A 27,119-nucleotide genomic window follows, 5' to 3' on the forward strand; every position below is an offset into this window, starting at 1 on the left:
AGATTTCAGGTCAATACAGAAAGTAACTCTTTACCAGTTGAAATGGTATTAAACAGGAGCACATTCCCCTGCAATGCTCACTATACCAACAGTGGTATAAGAAACAGGAGTTTATTGGTCATATATAACATGAAATCCAAATAGGGCCAATTCAGTGGCTCAGTGTAGCCATCAAAGACCTATGCTCCTTTCTTTTTCCCCTCTGCCATTCTTGATTTTCTGGCTCTTGTCCTCATATTTGTTATGTCAGTGTCCAGTTCTGTGTCTTCAACAATCATGTCCATCTTCCAGGCAAAAAGAAAAAAAGGTAGGGCAGAGCAGAGAATAATAGCTTATGCCAACATTCTTCCCTTTATATCAGGAAATCCAACATTGTATAAGGAGTGCTGCCCAGCAAACTTCCATCCTGATCTCATTGACCAGGAGACTGAGGTTGTTGGTGGCACTGGGCCAGCCAGCCATAGTGTGTGCCATGGCTTCCCTATGAGGTGGTGCGCTTCTGGTCACTCTAGTATATAGAAGGGCAAAGAGAGCCTTGTATGCATTGGGCAGAATTTCTGAGTTCTTTTAGATGCTCATCTTTAGAGACTATTATTCCAATCCCATTTTGATAGAAATGTATAATCCATAGAAAAGCAGTAAGAAAGCAAAGACCTGATTCCCTATCCATGGTCAAAGTCAAGCTTGACTAATTATATTTAGGTTGGAGCAGGGCAAAAAGTCAGAGTTGTTAAGGACAGTGATGATGCCATTTCAAACCAGAGAATTCATGAAGGCACAACATTTAGGAAGGGGATAACCCAGATGGAACAAAAACAAAATATTATTTTTTTTCTTCTTAATAACCTAAAGCAGTAGTTTTAAATTTATATTTTCACATCCTGAGTTATTGAGACAATTTCTGTGGTTGAAGCAGGCAAGGATTTTTTTTTCCTTGTTAGTTGCTAAAGGCACAGGGTCTAGAGCCTATGAGATTTACCAGGACCTACCAAAAATATCCAAGACATGAAAAAAATTATTGGCTCTGAAGTATGAAAATAAAGCCAGAAATTTGAAATTAATAAATGTTTGAATATCCCTAAAATGTAACCCCGTGCTGATTTACTAATTATTACACTTATCATTCATAAAAAAAATCATTACATTTGAAAACAGTTATTTGGGGATTTTTATTCCAATTCACAAGAATTTCTAGGTATTCACAAACATTGCTAAAAAAAATCAGTCAATATCTATTAAATGAGTAATTCATATCCAAGTAATTTTAAATTAATTTTTCCAAATCTCTTTTAAAATTTTACAGCAAGAAAGTTTATTATAAGAATCAGGGCACAAGGGGAGGAGAGAAAGGTGATAGGATGGGATGCTGCACTTTCCCTTCTTTCATCCACAGTCTCTGAGGCCTCCAAAGAAACCCCTGGTCTAAGGAAAAGAGATTAAAAAATTGCTGCCTATGAAGTCACTTTGGACTCTGGGTCTATCAGCTTTCCATTTTTCCTATTAGTGTTTTCCATTAGCTCAACCTTGTTCCAGATTCTTAATATACCTCAACACCTTCCCAAAAGATAGTGGGTATTTAATATGTATGTGTAATCATCTGTTCTGCAAAAAAGGAGCCTGATTTAAATGAGCTTATCTAAGAGATCAGTATAAAATACCAGATCAGTTCACTAGAGTGTGTGCAGACCTTTGTGCTTCCCATTTAAGGGAATGGTTGTGTTCTCTGGGTTGGAGAGACAGCACATAAACCTCCAAAGTTAATATCCTCTAATAAACAATGAATCTGGATGACAACTTTTCAAAATCCATTACATACTAGTAGCCCTGGTTTTGCACAGTTTGCATATTAAACAGATGATAGTCAATTCTGGGCAGAAATATAGACGGTATTATATACTTCAATTCATGCCAGAAGAGAAATCTTTTGATAGCACTTATTGTAGCCAAGAACAGAAGCAGCTATGCAATCCCCAGCCAGAAACCAGGTGCCAAAATTAATACATGCAAGAATTAAATGGGTTGCTGTCTTAGTGTAAAGTCCATAAGCTCTAGGAGAAATGCACACATAAATCCTGAGTAGCTTGGGTTACGAGATCATGAGGGTTACAGTTCAGTTCCCGGCTGGCCAGTTAACTTTACAAGAAGAAACAATGTTGAGTGATGGGAGAGTATGTTTCTGCCCAGCTGGCTCTCTCACACGCATGTGCAGAAGTGCCAGGAAGAGAGCAGGGATGGTGTTCAGTAACATAAGCCCTGCACATGACCTGGATATAGCAGGCTTACTTGTCAAATGTGTAGGTGACACACAGCTCCGCAGTTTGCTAATGCATTGGATGACAGAATCAGGATTCAGGAAGATCTCAACAGAGAGAACTGATGAGCTGCAATTCAGAAGATTAAATTTAATAGGGATAAATGTAAATTCCTGTACTTGGGTTAAAAAAAAAAGATCACATCTGCCTCCTGCCTTACTCCCATCCAGCTCATTTTCCACACTACAGTCTGGGTGATCTCTTGAAAACACAAATCCGATCATGTCACTTCCTTGCTAAAAAGCCCTTAACAGCATCCCATTGCCTTGAGGTTAAAGATAAAACTCGTTAATGTGGTTTTGGGTTCCTCCACAACTGACCCCTTTCTTTCTACTTCACCTGGTCTCCCACCCATCTCCCTCTCACACTGAGTGCTCCAACGCTATGGAAGACCTTTGGGGTCTATGTATGGGACCTGTTTGGGAGCTTTCATGTTTCCTCTATCCAAACATCATCTTCACGCTTCCCTGTACATCTTCGGATCTCTACTTAAAGCCCTCAGGAAGACCCAATCCATAAATTGGGTTAGTCTCTTCATTATCCACTTTCGAGGTTCCCTAATCATCCTTCTTTAATTTACAAATATGTAGTGAGTGCCTGCGATGTCCCAGGCACTGTTCTAGACCCTGGGGACAAAATGGTGAACAAAACAAAGCCCATGTCCGCATAGAGTTTATGTTCTGGGTGGAAACGATGTCAGGCAGGGATGAGTGCTTTGTAGAAAACTGAAGCAGAATGAGGAGATAGCAATGGAGAGCTAGAGTTGGAAGCCCTGCCATAGGTAAGGTGGCCAGGAGGACCTTTCTGAGGATGTACTGAATATGGAAATGTGAATGAAGGAGGACCGTGAGCTATGTGGCTCTCTGGGAGAATGGCACTACAGTCAGGGGGAAGATCATGTCCCAGAGCTCTGAAGAGAGATGTGCCCAGCATTTGGGAAACTGCAGAGAGGCCAGAATGGGCGGAGTATGCTAAGCAAGGAGAGAGCTGTGCTGAATGAGGTTGGAAGCCCCCCAGGGATCAGCCCAGGCAGGGCTTGAAGGCTATCATGAGTTTTTAGATTTCCTTCTAAACGTAAGCAGAAGCTACTGGGAGGCTTTGAGCATGGGACTGTTGTGATACGATTTTTGTTTTGTTTATTATTTTAAAAAGGATCCCAGTAGCTTTTGTGTGGCAAATAGATTATAGGGAGTAATTGCAGAATCTCCAAGATCAGTCAGGGGGTTATTAGATCTGTCAAGGTGAGAGCTGAAGGTAGCTTTGAGTGGGAAGATTTGCTAATACATTACTCTCACTGTATTTGTGATTAGTTGTGTGAGAGAAACACTGCTGGTTCCAGGCTCAGACTGACTTGTTCACTTCCACAGTCCCAGTGCCTAGCATGATGCCGGACACACCATTGTCTCTCCATAAATCTTTGTGGGACAAAGACCTGGCTTAAGAGCAGTTAATACAAAAAACACTTCAGGATGTTAGTTGATAGTAGTGCACTTTGCCTGCCAAAAAAGTTACTCTGGTCTTAGGTTGCATTAAAAAGCCAAGGGTTGTGGGGGAGTGAGGTGAAAAAGGGAGATGTGAGTCCCAGGGCACTCCATGCTGCTTCTACTATTTCAAGATTATTGACTTGATCCTACACCATTTTCCCCCTGTCTTCTTTCTAGTTATGGCATCCCTCAGTCACAAGACCACACACTGGATTCTGTGGTTCTCTCTGTTACTTCATTCCTATGTTCAAGCAATAAATTCTCTATGATGTCACTTGGATTTGTCTCTTTTTATTCCCTTCCCACTGCTCTGATGACATCATCTGAACAATGGTCCACCTCTCCTTGGTAACAGTTTCCAGGTATATGAGGCTCAAAACAATTTAGGACAACTCTGTGTCTTCTGAGAACGTCAACAACCATTTTAAGAGACATCATGTGCTCTTTCATGTAGTTTGTTATAAAATTCTACTTTAGCAGGTAGTGGTGACTAGTGAAATGTATTCTACTTGATGGTAAAACCATTAGCAAAATCTTACCTCTTAGACTCACATACTAGAAGGAATTTGTGCTTTGAAATCAGGAAATCTTCAGATTCCAGTTGCCCCACTTGCTAACTTTATGACATAATCCTACTGAGCCTCAGTTCCCTCCTCTGTAAAGTGAAGATAATAATGCCCAACTCACAGAGCATTTGTAAGGATTAATAAGATAACATGTGTTAAAATGCTTAGCATGATTTCTGACACATGTAATACATTTTGGTTCCTTCCACCTTATCCCCGTTAAGGATAGAATCACTTTGTGGAAATGTACATTTATAAATAGTGAAATTACAGGTGTGTGGTTTTCCTGGTTAATAGTGTATAGTAATGGTTTATTATGTGACTCACAGGGTAGCCTGTGCCCCCTTTTTTTCTGTGGTTTAATCAGTATCGATTTCTTGCTGATAATAGAAATATTTATCAAGGGTCTAAGAAACATGAGCATTTTTATAGTGTGAGTAGTAGAAATAATCCATCCCTGATAGATCCCAAGAATTCACAGATAGGTTTCCTAAGAGGGAACTCACACATGTAGTCTTTGAGAGACTCCATACAACTAATCTTTGAGGACCTTTGTAATCTGTAATGGTTTATCATGTAATGATGAATAAAATATTATCTTTCCCTTCATTGAAGTTGCTCACAAATCAACATGATACAGAGTAGAAAATAGCACATTTGGACAGAGGAAAAGCTAAAGTATCTTCTGGGGAGGGGGACAGAAATGGAGAGAATATTCTACAAAGAGGAGGTTATAGTGGGGAGCTTGGCCCAGGAGAAGAAAGTGTATTTGTACATGTGAGGCATTTCCAACTGAGGTAAAGGCAGATGGGAATCACCCTGTATGACTCTGATAAAAGGTGAATAGAGTTCAAACCTTGAATACAGGGCTGAGGAGATTAAATTACTTTCTATGCAGTTTGAATTTGGTGAAGGTTTTGGGGTAGATTAGAAAAATAATGAAAATGATACTTAGCACAGATCAATCTGGATATGGTAAATAAATAATGTAGACTTGGGGAGAGGAGGTAGGTCAAGAGGAAATTGGAGGCAGTTGCCAAAGTTCAGCCATGGAATGGTTAAAACTTGGGGTCCAGTCGTGAGGACTCTTGGAAGGAAGACTTGTGACAGTTGCTCATAACGATAGCATGTGTACTGGGCGGGAATAGTCCTGAGTTTAGACATGGTTTTCTTTAGTCTACAACTGCATTCTCTTTGGTTATATATGCCAAATTTTTTTTTAAAAATCCTATTTTTCAGCACTGATTACATGGTATCTCTTTGTGGGAGAAAAGCGGGTAATGAGACTTCCAAAGAATATTGCTCTCAGTCACTGATCACGTTCTCAGCTCAGTGTCTCCCCATTGTATTCTGGATGATAGCTAATCAAGTTGTCTTAGGGTCATTGGTTCTGTGATTTAGGAAGCTGTAGTTTCAAAAAAGGACAAAGATGTTGCAATTTTTTAAAAAATATTAGAACTATTTTGCTACTCATTCCAGAGAAATTAAGCAATACTGTACCATGGAGCTGAGAGTCCAGAGAAAGCAAGATGTTTAGATTGTGTAGAGTACCAGAGAAGAGAGAACTGCACAGAGACTGAACTCCAGGTGTATTTAGAGCTTCTGTCTTGAATATTACACAGAGTACTGATCAGAGCACTTATGTAAGAAAACTACCAAGGCTGGGAGAGTAACTCCCCAAAATATCCAGGAAATAGTACCCAGTGTTCGAACAGGACCAAAAATTGTACCTATTCCCACCAACAAGATTGGAAAAATCTTAAAATCCATAAGACATTGGATAGGGCGTGCATAAGGGCAATGCCTCTGTAGCAGGGCATTATCAGCCTAGAGTAAAGGCTATTCTGGTCCCACCTAGAAAATCTTAAAAGCAAACCCAAAAGGATGAACTCTTTCCAAGTAACTCAACTAATATCCCAAAGATATAAAAATATTTAAAGGAATATAAAAATGCCAAGAACCCAACAAGGTAAAATTTATGGTATCTAGCATCCAATAAAAGATTATCATGTATACAAAGAACTATAGAAATATGACACATAATGAGAAAAATCGATCATTAAAACCAGAACTGATACAGATGTTAGAATTTGAAGACAAGCACATTTAAAAAATATTATGACTGTATTCCATGCATTCAAAAACCTGGAGGAAAATTGGACATGTTAAGTAGAGGTATGGGAGTTATTAAAAAATCATCTGGAAACAAAAAGTTTAACATCTGAAGTGAAAAATACACTGGATGGAATTAACAGCAGATTAGACGTTGCAGAAAAAAAAGGCATAGCAATAGTAAAACAGAGAAAAGACACACAGAAATGAATAGTGAACTGTGAACTGAGGGACAACTTCAAGGTGGCCTGAGGTACATGTAATTGGAGTCCCCAAATGAGAGAAAAGGGAGACCAGAGAAAAATATATGAAGAAATAATTGCCAAAATTTTCCCAAGTTTAATGAAAGCTAGAAACCCAAATCCAAGAATAAGTCTCAAAAATGTTAAAAGGATTCAGGTCCTACAATATATATTCTTTCATTATGGTGGAATTAAAATTTCAAAAACAGAAATAAACCTGGAAAATCTACAAATACTTGGATCAAGAAAAAAAACTAAGAGAAAACATAAAAAATATTTGAATTGAATGAAAATGAAAACACTGTGTATTAGGATTTGTGCAACAATAAAAAAAATTGTGGGATGCCACTAAGAGGATAATTTATAGAACCAAACTATATAGAAAAAGGAGAAAGGTCTCAAATCAATAACCTCAGTTTTCACTTTAAGAAAACAGAAAAAGTAGAGTAATTCAACCCAAATTAAGCTTAAGAAAGGATATCTTAAAAGAGTAGAAATCAATGAACTGGAAAAATGTTTTGAGAAAATCAGTGAAACCCAGGTCTAGTTTCTAAGAAGGTCAAGAAAAATGGTGCCTCAATACCAAGACCAATCAGGATAAAATAAGATACGTGAACATTATCAGGATTGAGAGAAGGGACATCACTATGGATTCTACAGATAATAAAAGAATATTAAAGCACTATTATGAACAACATTCTTGACAACTAACATGAAATGAAATTTCAAATTACTTGAGGGAGGGAGACAAACTATCAAACACATGCAAGAAGAAATAGTCTGAGTATTCCTATAGCTATTAAAGAAATTGAATTATAGTTAAATGCTTTCCTACAAAGAAATCTTTAGGTCCAGATGGGTTTCCTGGTGCATTCTACTAAGCGTTACTAGGAGGAAATAATATGAATTCTACAGAAACACTTCCAGATAAATAAAGAGGAGGGAATACTTCCCCAACTCATTCTATGAAGCTGGCATTACTATAATATGAAAACCAGACAAGGACATTAGAAACCAGCAAAAACCAAAACCAAACCAAAACAAAAAAACTTTAACTTGATATCCTTCATGAATTGATACAAAATTATGTTATAAAGTTGAGCAAATTGAACCCAACAATGTATAAAAAAAGATCATGATCAAGTGGGGTTTATTTTAGGAATGCAAGTTTGGTCTAACATTTGAAATCAATGTAAGTCACATATTAAAAGACTAAAACACAAATGTATGATCACATCAGTAGATACAGAAAAAGTTATTTGAAAGAATCCAATATCATTTAATGAAAGAAAAAAAAATTGAAGAATATTGTTTGGCAACATATTTGTGGTAGAATTATGAAGAAAAGGAAGAAAATGATAAAATGCAAAATTCAAGACTGTAGTTACCTTTGAGTAAGGAGGAAAGGGAATAAGATTGGAATGAAACGCCCATGTGTTTCAAAGGTAAAATAAAATTCTTCAACTTAGTAGCTGAAACACGCTGTCTATTTTATTGTCCTTTATATCTCACACATATGTTATGGATATTTTAATGCAATATTTAATAAAAGCAACTTTTAATTCTAGTGGGAGTTTTTGTTTCTGAAATTGTCATGTAACAAAGACCTCTATTTTCTATTTACTCTCTTGGCAGCTTTGGAAACTCATCACATTTGTGTATTGAAAAGAGTATCCTCTGTACCAAGCATTTCGGGTTTTTTTGAAATGTAACGTGATATTTTCTATAAACAGAATGAACTGCTTGTTTAAGTGTCATTACCATGTGAAGAACAGCAGTGAGATTAGTGATTAATTCCAGCAAGCCAAAAACTAAATATAGAAGCGCTAAAACCCCAGTGGTCAGTTCCATATAACTCATTGATTAGAGAAGGACAATAAGGTGTAACTAATCTATCAACTCTATTTTTTTCTACAGTCCACCACTTATAAGTGAATTGATATTTTTTCCAAACATTTCTAACATGTTTTGTTTTTTATCCAGACGTATCCCACAGTTGGACTCCGGTCACCTTTTTCTACCCCTTCCTTGCCAGGAACATGTCTGCAAAGAATTTTACTAGGTTTATAGACATGTGTGTTTCAACATTCATATAACCGTATACATAGCTCAATAAACATATGTCCCATTCATTAGTCTAGAACCCTATGGTAAAGGGACATATTCAAATTGCTGCTTTGTTTATTCTTACATATTCTGCTTCCATTCACTCCACAAACATTAATGAGTAAGAGATGCTAAGCATGATTCTAGGCTAACAAGGAGAAACAAGACATATACCTTCCTTAAGGTGTTCATATTTTAATGTACAACAGACTCATACACAAATAATTGAGAAGTTTACAAATTTTGGTCCCTAAGCTCAGCCTGGAGGCCTGAGAAGATGATTTGGAGAAAGTGACATTTAAATGGAATCTAAAACATATTTGCAGAGTAGGAGAATGAATGAATTTTCATTACGATTCAGAAGGAATTGTATGTGCTACTTGTATATTGTACTGAGGCATGAAGTTACATAGCCTGCTCAGAAATATACTTCTTCTGTGCTGGAGTGCAGAGAACCTTTTACAAACCTAGTGGTGTGTAAAAGACAATCAGAATCCATTTGTGAGCACCTGTCCCTGCTAGATTCCATGATGAGTTTTTGCCATGCTCTGAGTTGCCCCATGATGGAAGTAAGGGGCAGTATCTGCATTTTACAAATGAGTTCAGTAAGCTTGAAAAAGACTAAGTAATTAGTCCATAGCCACGCATGTAATTAGTGTCACAGTCCAGGTCCCTTTGACATCAAACCTTGTGAGCTCTTCAACTCTTTTCATGCTACTCCCTAACCATGATGACAAAAGATGCCCCAGGTGCTGAAAGTTGTCAAACAGACTAATTGGTTCAAATATTCAGCCACCTAAAACCTTTATTTACTTTTGTGGATCTTCATGTCTGTCTAACCTTCTACTGTATTCCTAAAGCTTATCCTTCTTCCTTTATTATACTAGTTAGTGCATTATATTATATCAATGTATTATTTATTTGCCTCTCCTCATTAAACCCCCCAGCTTTAAGTATCTGATTCTTTTGAGAAAGACAGTATTTATTGCATGGATTCAAAACAAATGACTTAATAAATTTATGAAGGAATGATTTGGTTTTTCCAATGTTCTTTAATGAGATCAAGACAATAGTGTAAAAACATATGAAAAGTGTTGGATTTTCCTAACTTTAGATTTAAGATCTCTTAAGATTCATGAAGAAAGGGAGTTCTAAAGAGATCCCTGAAAAGTTGTGAACATGTGACTAGATGGATAACTATGAGGGCATGGGTCCCTCATTTTTATCCCGTGGCACCATGGCTGGGGGATACCCTATAATATTAGGAGAAAACTTCAGCTGTTGAGCTCCAATTACCTTATTGTCAGAGTAGCAGCATACCCAGAGATGAGCATGGTGCTTCAGGGGAAGCTTGCTAAGAGAAATGGTGAAATAAACATTTGCATCATCATCTTGTACTAATTCTCTAACCCTCTTTTCAGCAAAAGCCTCATCTTGTTTGTTTAGTTTTGTGTTTTTTTGTTTGTTTGTTTCAAGAGATGGACGAATTTTTCCACACTTAAGTATTCATAGTGCTGAAAACTCAAAACGTCTCCCCAAGGAGAAACAGTATGCCAAATAGTCATTGATGTAAGAAAACACTATAAATTAATGCAGTGAGAGTTCATGGTTACTGAGAAGAGAACTTAATTTACAACTTGAAATCGGTTTGTATTTCTTAGAAATTCTGGAAATCAATCTGTGGTACAGAAATTGATCTACTAAAAGAGAAGAAAATTGATTCTTAATATTGGCAACTACATCAATTTTTTTTAGGTTCTGAAGGGACAGCTCTTGGAAAGTTTATTAACCATCAAGGAATTACTTGATATTTAGTTTCCTAGCAAACTATCCAAAGAGAGCTATTTATGGCCTCATTAGGAGATAGATTTTTATTGCACCAAGCATCACCTTCAAAACTGCAGTCTCTATTATGTCAAAGATATGGAAGTAAAAATTAAATGAAACAGAGCTCTGTATGTAAAAGACAAGCATTGCATCATATTTTAGAGTGATGCTTTGCACAAAGTATCTCAATAGGAAGTAGTGGGAATCTGAACACATTTGCATGTTCCCATTCATGACATAGTGTTGGCATTCTCAAGAGTAACAGTAGCTGATGGCAATTTTTATCTGAAGAGATTTGTGCATGTTAGCAATATACAGTCTTCTGTCAACTTAAGTAGAGCATATGGGGCCCATTAACTCACCAAATCTGCCACTGTTCTGCAAATTTTTATTAAGCAAGTGCAGTCCCTAATAGTCACTTATGTTATAGAATGCGTATCAAATGCTATCAATAAGCAAGAGAATTGTTTTCCCCCAGTGAGAATGCATTTGAAGTGTATGAGAAGGCTTGACAAAAGAATAAAATATTTTAAGTGATCACTATACTGGTATAAATGTATCCTATTGGGAATCCAATGTATGTATTATAAGCACTTTAATGTTTGCTGCTAATAAGCTCTCAGAGTGCCATCTTTTTCACAGATTTTTCTCCCCATATTTTCTTGGTTTATAGTTTCTCTCAACTAACAATGATCCTGGTTGAGATTAAATCATAAGACACTGTGTGTTTATCCACAGTTTTAAAAAAGGTGACATAAGTGTTGAGCAGTTCTAATTAGCTTCAAAGGGCTACAGCAAAGACAGCTAGAAACAGAGGCCATCAGGCTGCTGTTTCCCAAGCAAGTCTTCCTGAACCAGAGGATGCATCAGGGAATTAACAAACATCCAAACCAAAGAGCGTCCTCCTTATGAAGCACTTTACAAGAATTAAATCACTGTCCATCAATCTTGAGTTGAAGGCCAAGAAGTATGAGCTTAGTATAGAAATCCCATTATCTAAATAAATTCAGAGATAAGAAGAGTAAGTCCACAGTGCTCTCTAAGTATTTAATAACAGTTACAATAAAAATGTCCATGAATTTCATCTTCAGAAGGTTTCAACATTTCACTGATAATGCTTTGATTACTGTAATATCCCTTTAAGTAATCAAGAACAAGTAGTACCCGTCCTTGGGTAAAACTGAAGGATAAGAAAGGGAATATAATAGGCTCTGGAAACTTAAAAAAAAGAACGAACGAACAAAAGAAAAAGGAATCCGTCATCAGAACCAGAACAAGAAACTTTGACTCTTGATCCATCAACACCCTCTGACTAGATGCTTTTGGTGCCTCACCATTTTAGAATGGAAGACCTTAACAACACCCAGCTCACTCATTTTTCAATCTCTTGTAAATAAGGTTTTAGTTTGAAATGACACAACTGTCATATTCCTACTGCTACTATTCCAATCGCTGTGCTATCCAAATATTATGCAGTGAAATGAGTAGACTTAAGCTCCAGCCCCAAGAGATAACCTTAGAGTAGCTCAAAGGTAATCTGAGTTATAAAGGAAGTTGAGTATTAATTATAACACTTGTCATTTTTTAAAAAGTGGTGGTAGTGTGTGTAATTTTACCTCATTTTCTCATTTACTACTCTTATTTAAATCAGTTCCCAGCACTAAGCATGTGCATAAAAGATGATTGTTCCCAGTTTAACCTTTTAAATAAAGTGTATTCTATTAATTAAGTCATTACAGTCCCCTCTCTTTTCCATTATGTTTATTCATTTATCTTCTAAAGATAGACATCTGTGTCACTGAATATTTTGGAGAAAGACCCCTAATTTTTATGCCTATCACCCATTTGGATTTTTTATACTGTTTTTTGAAATAGTGCTCTAAAGAATTTCAAATTGTCAAGTAAAATAATGGTTAAGTATTCCCACTAAGAATAATAGAGAGTGTGCAGTCAAAAAGTTAAGGAAGTACCATGTTTAACCTAATATGGTTGAGGAGTTGGCAGTACTTAAATTGGCTTAGATTTAATGGGATAACTTACATCCGTCACAGAAAAAAGACAAATGCAAAATAACAAAATATTTGTATGAATCCCTTTTTCAGAATAACCACATAATAAGACCATACAGTCTGAATACTGTATTTCCTTTGCTTTTCTTCCACTACAAAATGAACTAGGAGACAGGTAAACTGAGAGGTAAAACCTGCTGTGGGTGTTGGATTATCCATGCGATAACAATTCAAAGTACCTGTCTGAAGGCATTGTATTCTCTCGAGTGTTTTCTCCCTCTGTTCCTTTATAATTCCAGGAAGTGAAATAAACACCACCACCATCATCAAATGCACAACCTTTACCATTCTCACAGTTTTAATTTTTCAAAAGTTTTCATTTATTGAGAACTATGTACCTGGCACTCCTTGTGGGGTGTTTTTATCTAAATTTTTCACACAAGAAAACTAAGATTGAAAACAACTTAGTAACTTGCCTGGTAAAGCTGACATTCAACTCATATCTATCTCATTATTAACTATCATGTTATTCTGCCTTTCTATTTAGGTTCCTATTAATAATGATGATGGTAGTCTGTATTTATTAAGCACTTACTATATGATCTTATAAGTACTTTGCATTAATTTACACATGTAATCTTCCCTACAAGCCTATGGAGGAAGCAATGTTATCCTTATTGTATATATGATGAGATTGAGGCTCAGGGAGTTCAAATAAATTGCATATGTCTAGTAAGTTTTCAAGTCAGGATTTGAACTCAAATGATTTCTCATTTGTGAAATGGGGATGAATATTTTAGCTTAAACTCAATAGAATGCTAAATTTCCAAACATGTTAAACAAAATTATAGCTAACACTTGTTGATATTTATCACCACAGAAAGACTTCTATTAATAACATATTCAAATAAAAAGGATAATAGTTTTCTAACATAAAAGTATTTGTCAAGTGTTTTCTTCTATTCATGCAACTGATGATTCAAAGAATGTAACAAATTCTTCTATGACTTATCACAACTATAGTAGAGTGGTTAAGACTGCAAGGTTTAAGTTCTGGATCCTCCACGTTGGAGGTATGCTTCAGTTTCTTTATCTGTATAGTAAAGATAATAATAATAATACCTATTTTTATAGGTCATCGTGAGGATTAAGTGAATTATTAGCTATAAAGTACATAGGACAGAACCTACACAATACAAGTGCTCTATAAGTTTTAGCCACTAGTATTATTATTTTTAAATCATCATCATTGTTTTCCAGTACTTTTCTATTTATACTGTAGATTCTACTGTAAATTTTTTTAGACCTGAAAAAGCCAGAATTTGGCCCACAATTGGAGCCTGATGAGTATGGACTGACATATCCAACTAGAAATATGAAGAAAATTCTGATAGGATTTTTAAGAAGTTAATAAAATACTAGAAGAATCACAGACAAGTAGTGTTGTTGTCTAGAAAATAAAGAAATAGCTTAGAAAAGGAGGGATAGTGGGAGTGGAGAGATCTGTATATAATAACTGGGTTGGTGAAATACGACTGAATGCTGTAGGAAAAGGAAGGAGGGGCGTACTCCTCTGAGACCTCTAGTGTTAGGAAAAATGGAAGAGGTCTTCTTTGTCAGCAAAGTTCACTTCACATTGCTCAATTCTGGAGCACCAGATTTTTATAGACTGACATAGCCAATGGCACATAGCGAATAATGAACAGCTATTGTTGGATATTGAAGTGATAATCCATGCAGACAGCTTAAGGATTAAGAACTTCGCATCTATGTTTTTGAGAGATATTGGGTAATAGCTTTCATGTAATGTCATTGCCTAGTATTGGTATCAGCATCATACCAGCCTCATAGAACAAGTTGGGAAATATTCCCTTCTCTGAATTTACTGAAAGAATTTCTGAGAATTGGTGTGATTTCTTCCTTAAATGTGTGGTAGAATTCACCAGTGAAGCCATCTGGGTCTAGAGTTTTTTTGTGTGTGGGAAAGTTTTAACTACAAATTCATTAAAAACAGCAACAACAACAAAAACTATAGGGTCATTCCGATTATCTGTTTCTTCCTACATAAGTTTTGGTAACTTGTGTCTTTCAAAAATTTATTTCATCAGAGCCGTGTTAATCTAGGGTTAATTTTTTTTTTCACTACTGAAGCATGGTTCTTCATCTTCTTCTTCATGGTCCTGAATTATGAATCTTTACTCTGGCTATTAGGACTAGGCACTATTCTCAGCCCTGTGTGAACTTCAGACACTCTTCCCATTATATTTTTGGGTGGTTCTTTCCCAGGTCTTGGGTAGTTTCCTCACATGTGTGTGATCATCAGTATATTCAACTAAATACATAAGGAGATCCTCGGCAGATCTCAGCAAGAGTTCTGGATTAAGTCTTTCCTCTCTGGTTGTCTGCCTGCAAATGTCATCTGCCTTGGCTTCCCTGGACATCTAGGTCCATGTGCTCAGGCTGGGATGTCATCAGGCTCTGCTCTGTTTCCGTCCCTATACCACAATCTGGAAACTTTCTCCAGACAAGAAGCTAGAGCAGTTACAGGATTCTACTCACTTGCTTTCCGTCTCTGCTGCCTAATGTCTAATCCCTTGATTGCCACTGTTTCATGTTTTATGTATTTAATTTTTTTTCAAGAGAGATTGTAAATCTGTTCCCTTTTACTCCAGATATAGAAGTCCAGTCCTTGAGTATATATATATATATATATATAGCTATTACACTCATAAAGTTTTATTATATATTATACATTTCTGGGCCCATGAGTTTAATTTCTCCTTTTGTAAGCAGGAAAACAATAGCCCAATTAACAGAGCTGAAAGTACTGAAAATCAAAAGAAAATAAAATTACATTCATAGACGATCTAATGTGTGTGTGTATATACAAGAAATATATACATATATATGTATATATACATATATATATACACACACACACACACACATATATATATATATATGTATATATACATAGCTGCCTTTAAAATACCTACCAAAGGAAATGAGGCACCCCAGGTAGGCCAGGGAACATTTTTTTCTCAATTTTTTTCCAGTAAAAGATTTAACTTCTTATGAATCTGTTTCAATTTATTGTTCAAAGAATGGCTGATTTACAAGCAGGCCTGATCCTTGTCTCTTTTATTTCTTCTCAGTGCCGGATGAAAGCAAAGTCCACTCATTGGCTGCTCACAAATCGGGTAAGAAACTCCTTGTAACTGACTTTATATTCTCCTTCCTGGAAATTGCTGGCTGTGTTTGAGTAGCAGTTGGAACCTATTTCCATCCACTAGTCACTGAAAGGCTTGCTAATTAATACATGAGATGTCTCTGACTTCCACAAAGATGAATTATTGCTTGGCTGTGTGTGTAGTGGCATAATGTATGCTGACTCAAAATGTTTGAGAGGAAAGGATAAAGGTTTCCAAAAAGTAATAATTATAAAACCAAAAATCTTAAACCTGTTTGCCAGCTGAACACTTAAAACAACAAAAAAAATTATAAGGAAAATCCAAGAAAGTTTGAAACTCTTTTCCATCATGACTTTCACATTACAGTGGCAGAACAAAGAGCTCCAGAACAAGAAAAATGTGATCATTTCTCCTTAAAAAGGAATAGTTATTTTGCTTGTCATCAAAGAGGATCACACCCAAGATGGCCGTATTGTCTTTCTTTAGACTGACGAATGAGCTCCCTCATTCCTAGAGGTTCTCCAGGAAGTCCACAAGGATCTCTGTGCGTTTCCTGGGTCTTTCTCTGTTATGTGGGAGATCCCTTCCAGTCGAAAATCCAAGCTTTTCCTTCATTGCCAGGTGGTTTGCTTCTCACCCTTTGCCCTTCACCGTTGCTTTTTTCACATTAGTTGAAAACACTTAAGAGTTACCCAGCTTACAAATACTACAGGGATCCCTTTCCTCTACAGGTGTATTATTTGGGGAAGAATATCCATTTTACTCTTAGGCTTGCCACTTCAAATAACAGAAGAGTTACAATTTGTTGACATCCCTCTGTTTCTGAAACAAAGAGAGTCTTTCCTGTCACCAAGTGTCTCCTCTGTTTATGTGCTAATTATGTCTCGGCAGTAAGTGGCCTTGATGCCTCATTACTTCCATCGTGTTCCTGGGCAAGATTATGGTTTTTTTTTCTTTTCCTCTTTCTCCAGATTCTCTTGTGATAACAGCAGGGAAGGGCTGGTTCACAACTCTTAGATTTTTTTTCTTTTCTGCTGCTCCTAATAAAGAGCCTAAGAGGTTAGATCACCGTGAAGGAAAAGATTTCTCTGAGAGTGATAAACTGCAGAGTGCTGCTTTTCCCCATCATCCTTATCCATTACATTCTCTACAACTGGAAATATTTTTAGGAATCTGAAAAGGAAGTTCTCGTGACCAAGGAGCCCCGAGGATAGCCTATGTTGTTTTCATCTTCAATGCATCTTAAATGGTACTGCTTATTGTTAGTTCTGTTACACAGATTAACACTTGAAGGTTAAAGCCTTTTTATGTACTGGGATAGGCTTCAAGGTAAAAAAAAAAAAAAAAAATGCAGTTTTTAAGACTGTTTATCAATCTGGTTTTTGAAAATGAGCAAATGAACTTTCTGACTTTTTTCCAGAAAATCAAATCTTATTCTGATCTTCATTTCCAAACAAGTTTCTTTCAGCCAGTGACTAAAAGTTATTGGCACTCAAAAAAAAAAAGAAAAAAAAGAAATAAATAAAATAAAAGTTATTGGCACTCTTTTTAAATGAGGACATTGTTACCTTTGTATATCACTACCGTATTTTACTAAGTTGAATGATAGGCTTTTATGTAGTGTGATATAAAACACAGTAAAAAAGAGTGCTCGCTTTGGCAGCACATATACTAAAATTGGAACGATACAGAGAAGATTAGCATGGCGCCTGCGCAAGGATGGCACGCAAATTCGTGAAGCATTCCATATTAAAAAAATAAAATAAAAACACAGTAAAAAAGAATTACCCTAAGTACGAAACTTGAAATAATTTCCAAATTGAAAAAAAATGACAAAAATGGCATAAGTTTAAACCTGTCAGATAGGTTAATTTTTATATCATATGAACCATGCTGCTTAAATATATCAGGTGTTTTAAAGATTTCTGGTTCCTAATGAACTGCTAGTACAACATTCACCATTTTACATTTCGGAGTCCTCGTATACGCTATCACAGTGTCATTGAGCTTTTCACTGGCCATCTGTGGAATCAGTGCAAATGCTGAAAACAACCAGAACTTTGCTCACTCTGGAGCAAAAATGGCATTTGAGAAAACCCAATCAAGAGGGCTAACCAATTACCTAAAATTCTACACTCAAGAGTTCTATTAAGTGAGATCACTCTAAAACTGTAGAGACCATCCTGAGAAAATACAAAACAGCATTAAAGAAAAATTTACAACTAAGGTTATAAATTTATATATTCCAAGAATATACCCTCCCCCATTTTTTATATTTATTTCTTTTGGAAAATTTATCTTGAATTATAATGATCCTCAAAAAACTCATCACTCACGTAACATGCAACACGTGTGGCACTTAGGCAGAGCAGTTTCTGGGGAGGGGGCCGCGATGGTAAAAAAGGATTAAGGGTCCTTTTGCTTCTGGTAACATCTTTCAGTTACACAAATCAGCTTGAAAATTCACCTAATCTATATAACCATAGTCTCAATCTGGTACATCTGTGACCACTAAGCAAGTTACTAACTGGACTATAACGTCTACTGGTCCATGTTCATACTTGTCTCACCAATGTTAAAAGAAATCATTCAGTGTCTTTTCGTTTTACCTTTCCCTTCCCCAAATCTTTCCTTCAGAATATTTAGGTGAAAAGGTGATACCTCTTTTGCTAAAAAGGAAGAGTATCTCCCTCTGTCTCTTTTTAATTATAGAAATGTGGGCAGCTTTCATACCATCCAAGACCATCAGGAAGTTAAATTAAATTGTATGTGCTGACCTGAATCTATCATCCATCTTATTTAGGATGATATTCAACATTTTAATAAATTCATCTGAGTTAAAGTTTCTTTCGAGTCAGCTTAGTGTGCAGAGAGCCATTTCATGCCAAGTTCCATCTGTTGGTCTGGCTTGGGTACCTCCCAAATTTGTGACAATATTTTTGGCACCCTTTCCTTGGCTTGATCTTTAAATGGTTGATTCTTCAAAGCCTAGATCAAATCAAAGGCTCAGGTAAGATAAATCTTTCTAATATTGTTGGCATAAATTGTAGTGTCCCCTTACCCCTTCTGGAATCAGTTCAGTATTCTTGAGATTTTTCTAACAACCTACCTCAGGGGTTCCCCTGAGTGCATAGCATCTCATACCTTAGCTGGGAAGCAGGCAGGATGTTCTCTTGTCAATCTTGTAGTGTCCTCCTCCATGTTTGAGAGGTATCAATGTCTCTGGAATGGTTGAGACCTACCCAGAGAGGTTAAGAACAAAAATAGCTTTTAATTGGTTCCTTTAAGAAAGGAAGTTTCTTAAGCCTTAAAAAGTTTCAGAAAGCCTTAAAAATCAAAAATATGCCTTTCCTTATCTTGTTAATTGACAAAATTCTGACAAAATCCAAATCTTAGTAAATGCAGGGGGTTGAAAAAACTCCAGCAAAATGTATATTTTAAGCAACGAAACCAATTTTTAATGATTTCAATATCCTGAGGGAACATTAGAATCCAAAGAAAATGACATCAAATTTGGCATAGCTTTTTTTTTAAATTATGCTTTAATTTTGATTATACAGACTCATAAATTATATCTGAGAAGAAATCATTTCTTTTTTTTTCCCCTACATACTGAGCTGACACCTAAACTAATAGTTTAATGCTCCTCCACATTTTAGTCAGAAAGGACTTATAAATTTTACTTTTTTACTATATCTTAAATTTTTTGTTTTGATTTACTGCTTGGGACTGTTTTAATATGTATTGACTATCTGCGGAGATCTTTGCTGACCCAGCTCTTTAAGATGATGCAGTACTGAAGAAAGCCGATGAGTTCTTCTTTATGAGCTCTGACATATTAATTAGCAAAATGGACTAAAAAGCTTTCCTATTTCTATTTTAATTTCTTACATTCTCAAACACCTGTCTATATAGCTGTAAAATAGGCGAGTCTGTAAAAGTAATGGTTGGCAGTAAGTCCAGACCCTTTTCTGAGATAAGTTTATCAATTAATGAGCAAATATTCATTAACAGTCTAGGGAGATAGCTCTGTATAGGTGCCTTGCAGCCACTAAGTGTGTGGATCTCTTAACACATTTTACTGGTAAGGAAGCTGAAGCTCAGGGCATTTAAATACATGTTCTCTTAGCTGGTACCTAGTACGGGTGAGATTATGAACCCAGATACTGTATGGTAAAGCCTATGCTTTGGCCAATTCATTTTCCACCAGCATGTGCCTAACACTTCAGTCCCAGGGACTGAGAAGAATACAATTCTAGTTGGAAGACATGATACAGATATCAAAATATCCCATAAATTCTTACCTTTTGCAACCTCCGACTGAACAAGGAACACCATAAGTATAATTTCTCTAGCAAACGATTGTAACTCAATGAGCATGAGAGGGACATCTAATCTGATCATTCTAGACTTTGTTTCCCTGCATGTATGTATGCATGTGTATATATATTTATATGAAAATGTGAGCCAAGTTAAGAGATGTATAAGAGAGAAAATATGTATGTGATGTGCATGTATTATGTATAAATTACAGCAAATGTGCATGTGATGTGTATCCTTATGGCAAAGGCTGAAAGTTTAATATGTAAGTTGCTAACTTGGCAGATCTTACATTCTGTTCTAAATGCATTGTGTGTAAACTTTATATTTAGAATGTTTGAGTGTGGCCAAAGAAATCTCTAGATCTTTCCAAAGAAATAGATCTCTTAAAAGCATAAGGTGATCAGATAATTACTTTAATACAAGAGCAATGTGCTATTAAATGACATTTCATAAATTTTGTTGAGTATGCATTTAAAATTTGGAGCACCAACTATAGTCATTTTTTATGAGTCTGAATTGGATTTTTCCTGGCTTTTTATTGTTACTGTGGATGAGGAACTAAATCTTGGAGTTAGTTGGTAGTGGACTTAAACTCTGTTTCTTTTCTCATCAGTTGGTTAAGGTAAAACTATATGGTTATATGTTTGGACAAAAATCCTTATTAGGTACTTTCTAAGCTTTTGTCACTTGTTATGTTGGATAAAATACAGCTTTAGACACAAGAAATATATACATTCTCACGTCCTCCAGCTTGATTTACATTTCCATAGGATTCAGGATGTTATTTAAAAAAATAGCAATATGTATAGGCTTCTTCCTATACAAACTTGATTATAAAGCAGATTATAAAACATAGTATTTCCTATGTTGTAAAAGGTTACTGAATACTCTGGTCTCTAAAATTCAATGAATCAAATTGAATTAGAAACAAATACATCAGTCTTTTTAGAAATGTGATTCAATTCTTTGCTACTCAAATATGGTGCAGGTGTGTGCATCTCTGAATTTCATGAGTCAATAGAGTCTACATGTTCTTACAAATCAAATTTCAAAATTAATTATTTTAGTTCCACTCATGTTTATTAAATGCCCACTCTGTGACAGGTGTTATATCAAGGTCTGAAGACACAAAGTGACATAAGACATGGTCTCTGTCTTAGAAAAAATTTTTTGAAATGGTAGGGGAGAAAGTCATATAAATGCCTAATTAAATATTGGTTTGGTACCTTTATGCTAAAGAGTACAGTGCAGAAATCTCACGGAGGAAATATTGCTTAATTCTGCTTGGAATTGGGGGATGGCTGTCATATTTCAGAAAGGAAATGTTTCCAGAGCAGGATCTGAAAGATAAATAGAAGTTTAAGAAATAAAAAAGGTCAACGAGCTAACACATTTCAGGCATATGGAAAGTTATGACAACTTGAAACATCATGGTATGTTCCTGAAACTATAAGCAATTCAGTGTGGCACAAATGAAAGTGGACAGTAACAGATACCAGGTTGAGCCAGTAGACAGGAGATTAAATCATGAGGATTAAAGGAGCAGATTAGCCAGGTAGTACCATTACTCTGTTGGCTGTGCTGACTTGAAGGACAAAAACAAAAAATCAAGGAGAACAGTTAAAAGACCGTTGCAGTAGTCCAGATAAGAGATGATGTGGGCATAAATTCAAGTGAATCACAATGGAAATGGAAAAAAAAGTAAGGCATACTTAGGAAATAAATCTTGGAGGTTGTTTTTTTTTTTTTAATTAAACTTAGTGGGTGAGTGAGGAAGAAGATCCAATTTGATTCTCAGTATATCAGTCAGCTATTGCTACACCTATGATGCATAACAAAATCAACAGCAAACATTTATTTCTTGATCACATATCTTCACATGGGCAGGGATTTGCTGATCTCAGAAGTGTTTGGCTGGGCTTAGCTCCAATATACAGTTTAGGTCCAGGTTTTATACATGTCTCTAATTCTCCTTGGAACAGTGATTTCCTTAGGAAAGTATTTTTGATAACAAGAGTGATAAGATGGAAACAGGGTAGATAAGAAGGACCCATAAGCTGTGTGTCAGAGCCATGGAGTATTAAGTCACATGACAGGGAAGGTAGCAGAGGGGAATGAGAGGCAGGAGTAGAGGGAAGTGTGGCCGGATGGCATGAGCTGAGAAGGAGTAGGGATTTTATATGTGACTAGATGAGCATTGTGCTTGAAAGCCGAAGTGAGAAGTAAAGAGGCCACTGAACCCCCTCCCAACCCTGACCTGCGTGATATGGATAAGAATGAGAGGGCAGGGGAAGCAGATTTCTTAGTGGAGAGGTAGACTTCAATTAAGGCTAAAAGGCAGGGAAATTTTTAGAGAAGAGGTCAAAAATGAACAGCATCTTGTCAACCATGGAAGGATAGTAGGGACTCAAAGAAGACAAGTGGAGGAGTCTGGGATATAGGGGAAAGCAGGAGAGTGGTCACATGGGAATATGGCCAGAGTGGTGTAGAGCGGCAGCCCAGAGGGCAATAGATGACCAGGGGTTCTACCTCTTGGGAAATGACTGAGGATGGCTGGAGTGATGGGTCTGGTTTATTTCCATAGCTCTGTGGTTGTCTAGAAGATTATTCTTCACTCTTCAGTGACTAGAGAAAAAGGCTTGGGCCAGTTTAGACTCAATGGTGACCTGGATGAATTATTTCCTGTAAGAGATCATATCTCTGAAGACTGAGAAGATGAAAATTTCCAGGAGGAAATGGTCCCAAGGTTACAGAAGTTTTGAGAAGATGCCCAAGTTTCACTAGGTTTGGAAATTGAGAGATGGCCATTAGTTATCACTTCAGCAGCGCGAGTATTGGCAGACAGGAGAGCAGAAACAAAATGATGTGGCCTGAGGAGGAATGGGGGTGGAAAGGTGATCTATCTAGAAGTTTAATATTAAGAGAAAGAAAAGAGATATATCTAGAGAAGTGAAGTTGTTTTTATTGCTCTACTTTATGTTATCAGTGAGAAACACTGAACCATGTTTATAAACTGAGAGGAAAGAGATGTTTGTGAGAGAATGAAGAAAGGGGAAAGAGGGAATTGTTAAAGGCATAGGATTAAGACTGTAGCGTTAAAGCAGTTGGCCTTGAAGAGGATGAGCCAAGGTTGTAGGGCAAGTGGCAGTTACGCATGTGGCATAGATAAATTTGTAGGTAATAGGGGTGAGAAATTAAGGATGTTAATGGTCTCATCTTGATGGTGTCCAAGTCTACTTGGTGGCATTACAGGATTGGGCATAGCTGGCCAAGAACTGTAAGAAACACTATAGATAGTAGGTAACCTATGTTGAAATCTGTTGAAGTCATTGAGGCAAAATTAAATGGAAAACTATGAAGAAAGATATTTACACTTACACATGCACACACACACTACAGTCAAGAGTTGGGTTGCAGAGGACCTGCAGCTTTTCTCTGAGCTAAAATGCTGTTTATCTCTTGCAGTTATATTTTCAATTCTCTATTTGTGGTGGGATTAGAGAATGTTAGGACTAAGTGGAGCAGTATATATCTCTAGGAAAACCATCTTTTTTTAAAGAGTAGACTGAGGCCCAGAGAGGGAAAGTCACCCCCACCAAAGGCCCAGCTAGTCAATGACAGAACCGAGGCTCAGATCTGCTAACTTATTTCAGCAGTCTCTTGCTTTGTGAATTCCAACATCATTGCTACCAGTTTTGCCTGATTTCATAACCTAAAGTATCATTAAAATCCTCAGAATTTCCCCAAATTCAGCTTGAATAACAGAAAGATAGAGTAATTTGGCACAAGACTAGTCATTTGTCCTTTACGCTTCTGACATTGAAACCTACCAGGATTGAATAAGCTTCTATATACAAAATTTCATATTGCATCCCAAGTTTATACAGACTGTCACAAAATCTGTGTTTATACATAGTTGCTATTTATTATACTCTTACTTTTATTATGGTGTTCTAGTTCTTTTTCCTATAAATATAAATGTACAGGACAAATTATTCTGAGCTCCAGCAGGTATTTGTTGATGTGGTATATTTCGGTATGTATTTTTCCCTTTGCCCTTATATATCCATATTTGCATTACAAACTTCGCAGTAACAAAATTCTTTGTTACCCTGTTTCTCTCATTATCCAGAATATGACAGCCTGTCTTTGGAGATAAAATTTAGTATGCTTAAGTATGTGTTGATTTAGACAATTTATAGTTTCTAAAATGTTTTGAATTGTTTGAACAAGTGAAAAGTAATTTTATAAAGAGAAGAGCATATTTCTAAATATGTCAAATCCTTCAAATGTGGCTGAACTCTCAAACTTCCCCATCCATGGGGAATATGTGTCTTGTACATTTAGAAACAGTGGTTTGGAACTGACAATTCTAATAGTGTTTCTAAATGCTAGAATGAACATCTGCGGTGAAAAATGTTATTAGCTGATTACATGATGGTTGATAAACACAAAGTGGATGTTTGACATCAGCGCCGTACTATGGGCCGAGCTGTCTGTGCCCAGCTTTGGATTAGCTCTGCAACCAGAGAGGAACAATGATAGCAGGAGCCACAAAAAACAGCAAGTCACATAAAAAGTACACTAAAATGCCACCAGTATCAGAATATTACTGTATGAATTTGATGTACCATGGGCAAAAACAAATCACATTCTTGAAAACATAGCAACTATACATTTTAACCTACAATATGAGCATTAGTTCTGTCCTCTTTATATTCAGCTTTAGGATGTCTTCAGTTAACTTTTGCAATGAAACCATGGCAATAAAAACACTGGACTCTGTGCTTCCTAGCTTTAACTAATAGCAGCCCCTCATGAAGAGGAGAGTTGGAAGAGCTAGAAGGCTTTTCAGTCCTGCATAATTATTTTAGAAAAGTCTACATTGAGACCTAGAATTTAATATCACTCTTCTAAGGAAGGGATTTTATGTGTAAATTTATTGTGGAGGAAAAGACTGAGACTCTCTGACTCCAGTGACCCAGAGGGGTTTTCAACTTTTGTGCAAAATCTTCCTGCCAGTGTTAACTGAATGGCTACTCATTCCAGCAGTGATTTTAATTCTTCAGTTTTCTTGCTAAAAATCAGCCAATGAGGATATTGGAAGGACAGGTTTAAAACCCAACCTGGGGAATTTAAAGATGAGCTCCTACATGATACACTACCTAATCTATGTTGAGTAATGTATACCAAAGCCTAAATTTTATCTTTAATATCTGATAAATTGTCAACTAATGGTGAGAAACATTTAGGATATATTGGCTTGATAAGGTCGGTACTACTTTAAATTAGGTGACTTATATGTATATGTTTATGTGTATACACATTTGAGTTTCACAAATGAATACTGTCTTATGCAGGTGAGGAAGGGAAGCATTAAAAGACATGTATTTCAAGCAGGGTATTGCCTACCTAGGAAACACTCATTTTTTCCTGTATTTAGGCTCCATGGCCAGGAATAAATTTCAACCTCTTTAACAAGTTGTACCATTCCCTCCATCACCTTCTCATGGCCTGCCCTTCCAGGCTTGGCTCTTGCCACCATCACCCGCCACCCCACCCCACTCGCCTCACCACACATGTTCCCCACTCACAGAGCTACTCACTCTTTCTTACTATTATTATTTTTTGGAGGGTGGGGGAGAGGCAGAGGGAAAATCTTCAGGAGTCTCCATGCTGGGGCTCAGTCTCACAACCCTGAGATAATGACCTGAGGCAAAATCCAGTGTCGGATACTGAACCGACTGAGCCACCCAGGTGCCCCAAGATCTACTCACTTTTGTCATCAGACTATGTCTCGCTCTTTCACACCTCAGAGCCCCATCTGAACTCTGTCCTGAGGAGCCTTCCCCACCACCCTCAGGCAAGGGTCCCTTCTGGGAGCTAACCTTGGGTAACTTCAGTGTCTTCTAGGCTCTGCTTTTATACTATTTAACTTCCCTCAGCCTTTCTTGGCTTAACTCACACTCTGTCCTGTAGCTCGTCAGCCCCCAAGGTCTCCTGCAGGTTGTTATCAATCTCCTTTAATCAGCAGTTGTGTGTCTCCCTTACAGTATTGAGAATCCCACAGCCCACCTTTTCATATATAAGCAGAACTTGATTATCTAGCACATAAGGGGGAGTAAGCAAGGATAAGTCATTTACCAAACCAATATTTAATGAACACCTGCCATGTGCCAGACACCGCGCCAGGCACTGCAGATACAAAGTTGTATCGAACACAGATTCTGCCACGAAGGTGCTTACAGCTAGGTAGCCGCGATAGGAATGTGAACAGCAAAAATTCCAGGTACTTACATATAAATGCAAATACATAGAAAAGGTAACAGAACTTACCTTTACTGAGAGGAAGAAGATAGAGATTGAGGGACAAGGGAGACTTCTGCTTTAGCTACAGTATCTGAATTTTTACATTGAGACTAAGTTTATGTACAAATTGGGTAATGAATAACTTATGGATTTAAAAAATAAAAACATTTTTAAACATTGTAAACCTTCACATGCTGAGTCTACTAATGGCAATGTTGTACAAATGGGAGGATTGAGCATGGGGACTGTCACCGAGTGTGTACAGAAGAAGCACAGGACAAGGGATGCTTTCTGGGAAGGAGAGATGAGGCTGAATCCCTGAGTCATGCTGGGAACCTGCTTGAGGCCCAGAAATATTTCAGGGTGAAAGGAATGGAGAGGGACTTATCCATGAGACACCTCATTTGTAGGTTGCTGGAGAAAGTGCCAGTGAAAAACGTACTTAGGGAGTTTTAACCCCCCTTCAAGTTTTGGTATCCTAGATGGTAGAAACTTAGTCCTTGTAATTCATTCAGTAAGGCACCCACACAATGCCATATACAGAAAAGGGTCTTTTTTAAAAGTTCACGATGCCCCAACTCTGTCCAATAAAAGCAGAATTATAATAAAAGGACTAATGATGAATATGTAAAAATTAA

At 36.8% G+C, this 27,119-nt stretch overlaps 1 protein-coding gene and 1 non-coding gene across 5 annotated transcripts in view; both read left to right on the forward strand.

Moving 5' to 3' along the window:
* The window catches only part of PARD3B (par-3 family cell polarity regulator beta), a 995,854-nt gene that overhangs the window by 639,284 nt on the left and 329,451 nt on the right, over positions 1-27,119 (forward strand). For all 4 annotated transcript variants that reach the window (XM_078071225.1, XM_078071227.1, XM_078071226.1 and 1 more), the window contains one exon: positions 15,814-15,858. In XM_078071225.1, coding sequence (XP_077927351.1) covers positions 15,814-15,858 — 45 coding nt within the window. The remainder of the gene's footprint in view (positions 1-15,813; positions 15,859-27,119) is intronic.
* Positions 17,497-17,603, forward strand: LOC118524008 (U6 spliceosomal RNA). Its single transcript, XR_004911380.1, has one exon. It is a non-coding gene; the product is annotated as a U6 spliceosomal RNA (small nuclear RNA).

The sequence above is a fragment of the Halichoerus grypus genome, chromosome 4 (genome assembly GCF_964656455.1).
Source record: "Halichoerus grypus chromosome 4, mHalGry1.hap1.1, whole genome shotgun sequence".
NCBI lineage: Eukaryota > Metazoa > Chordata > Mammalia > Carnivora > Phocidae > Halichoerus > Halichoerus grypus.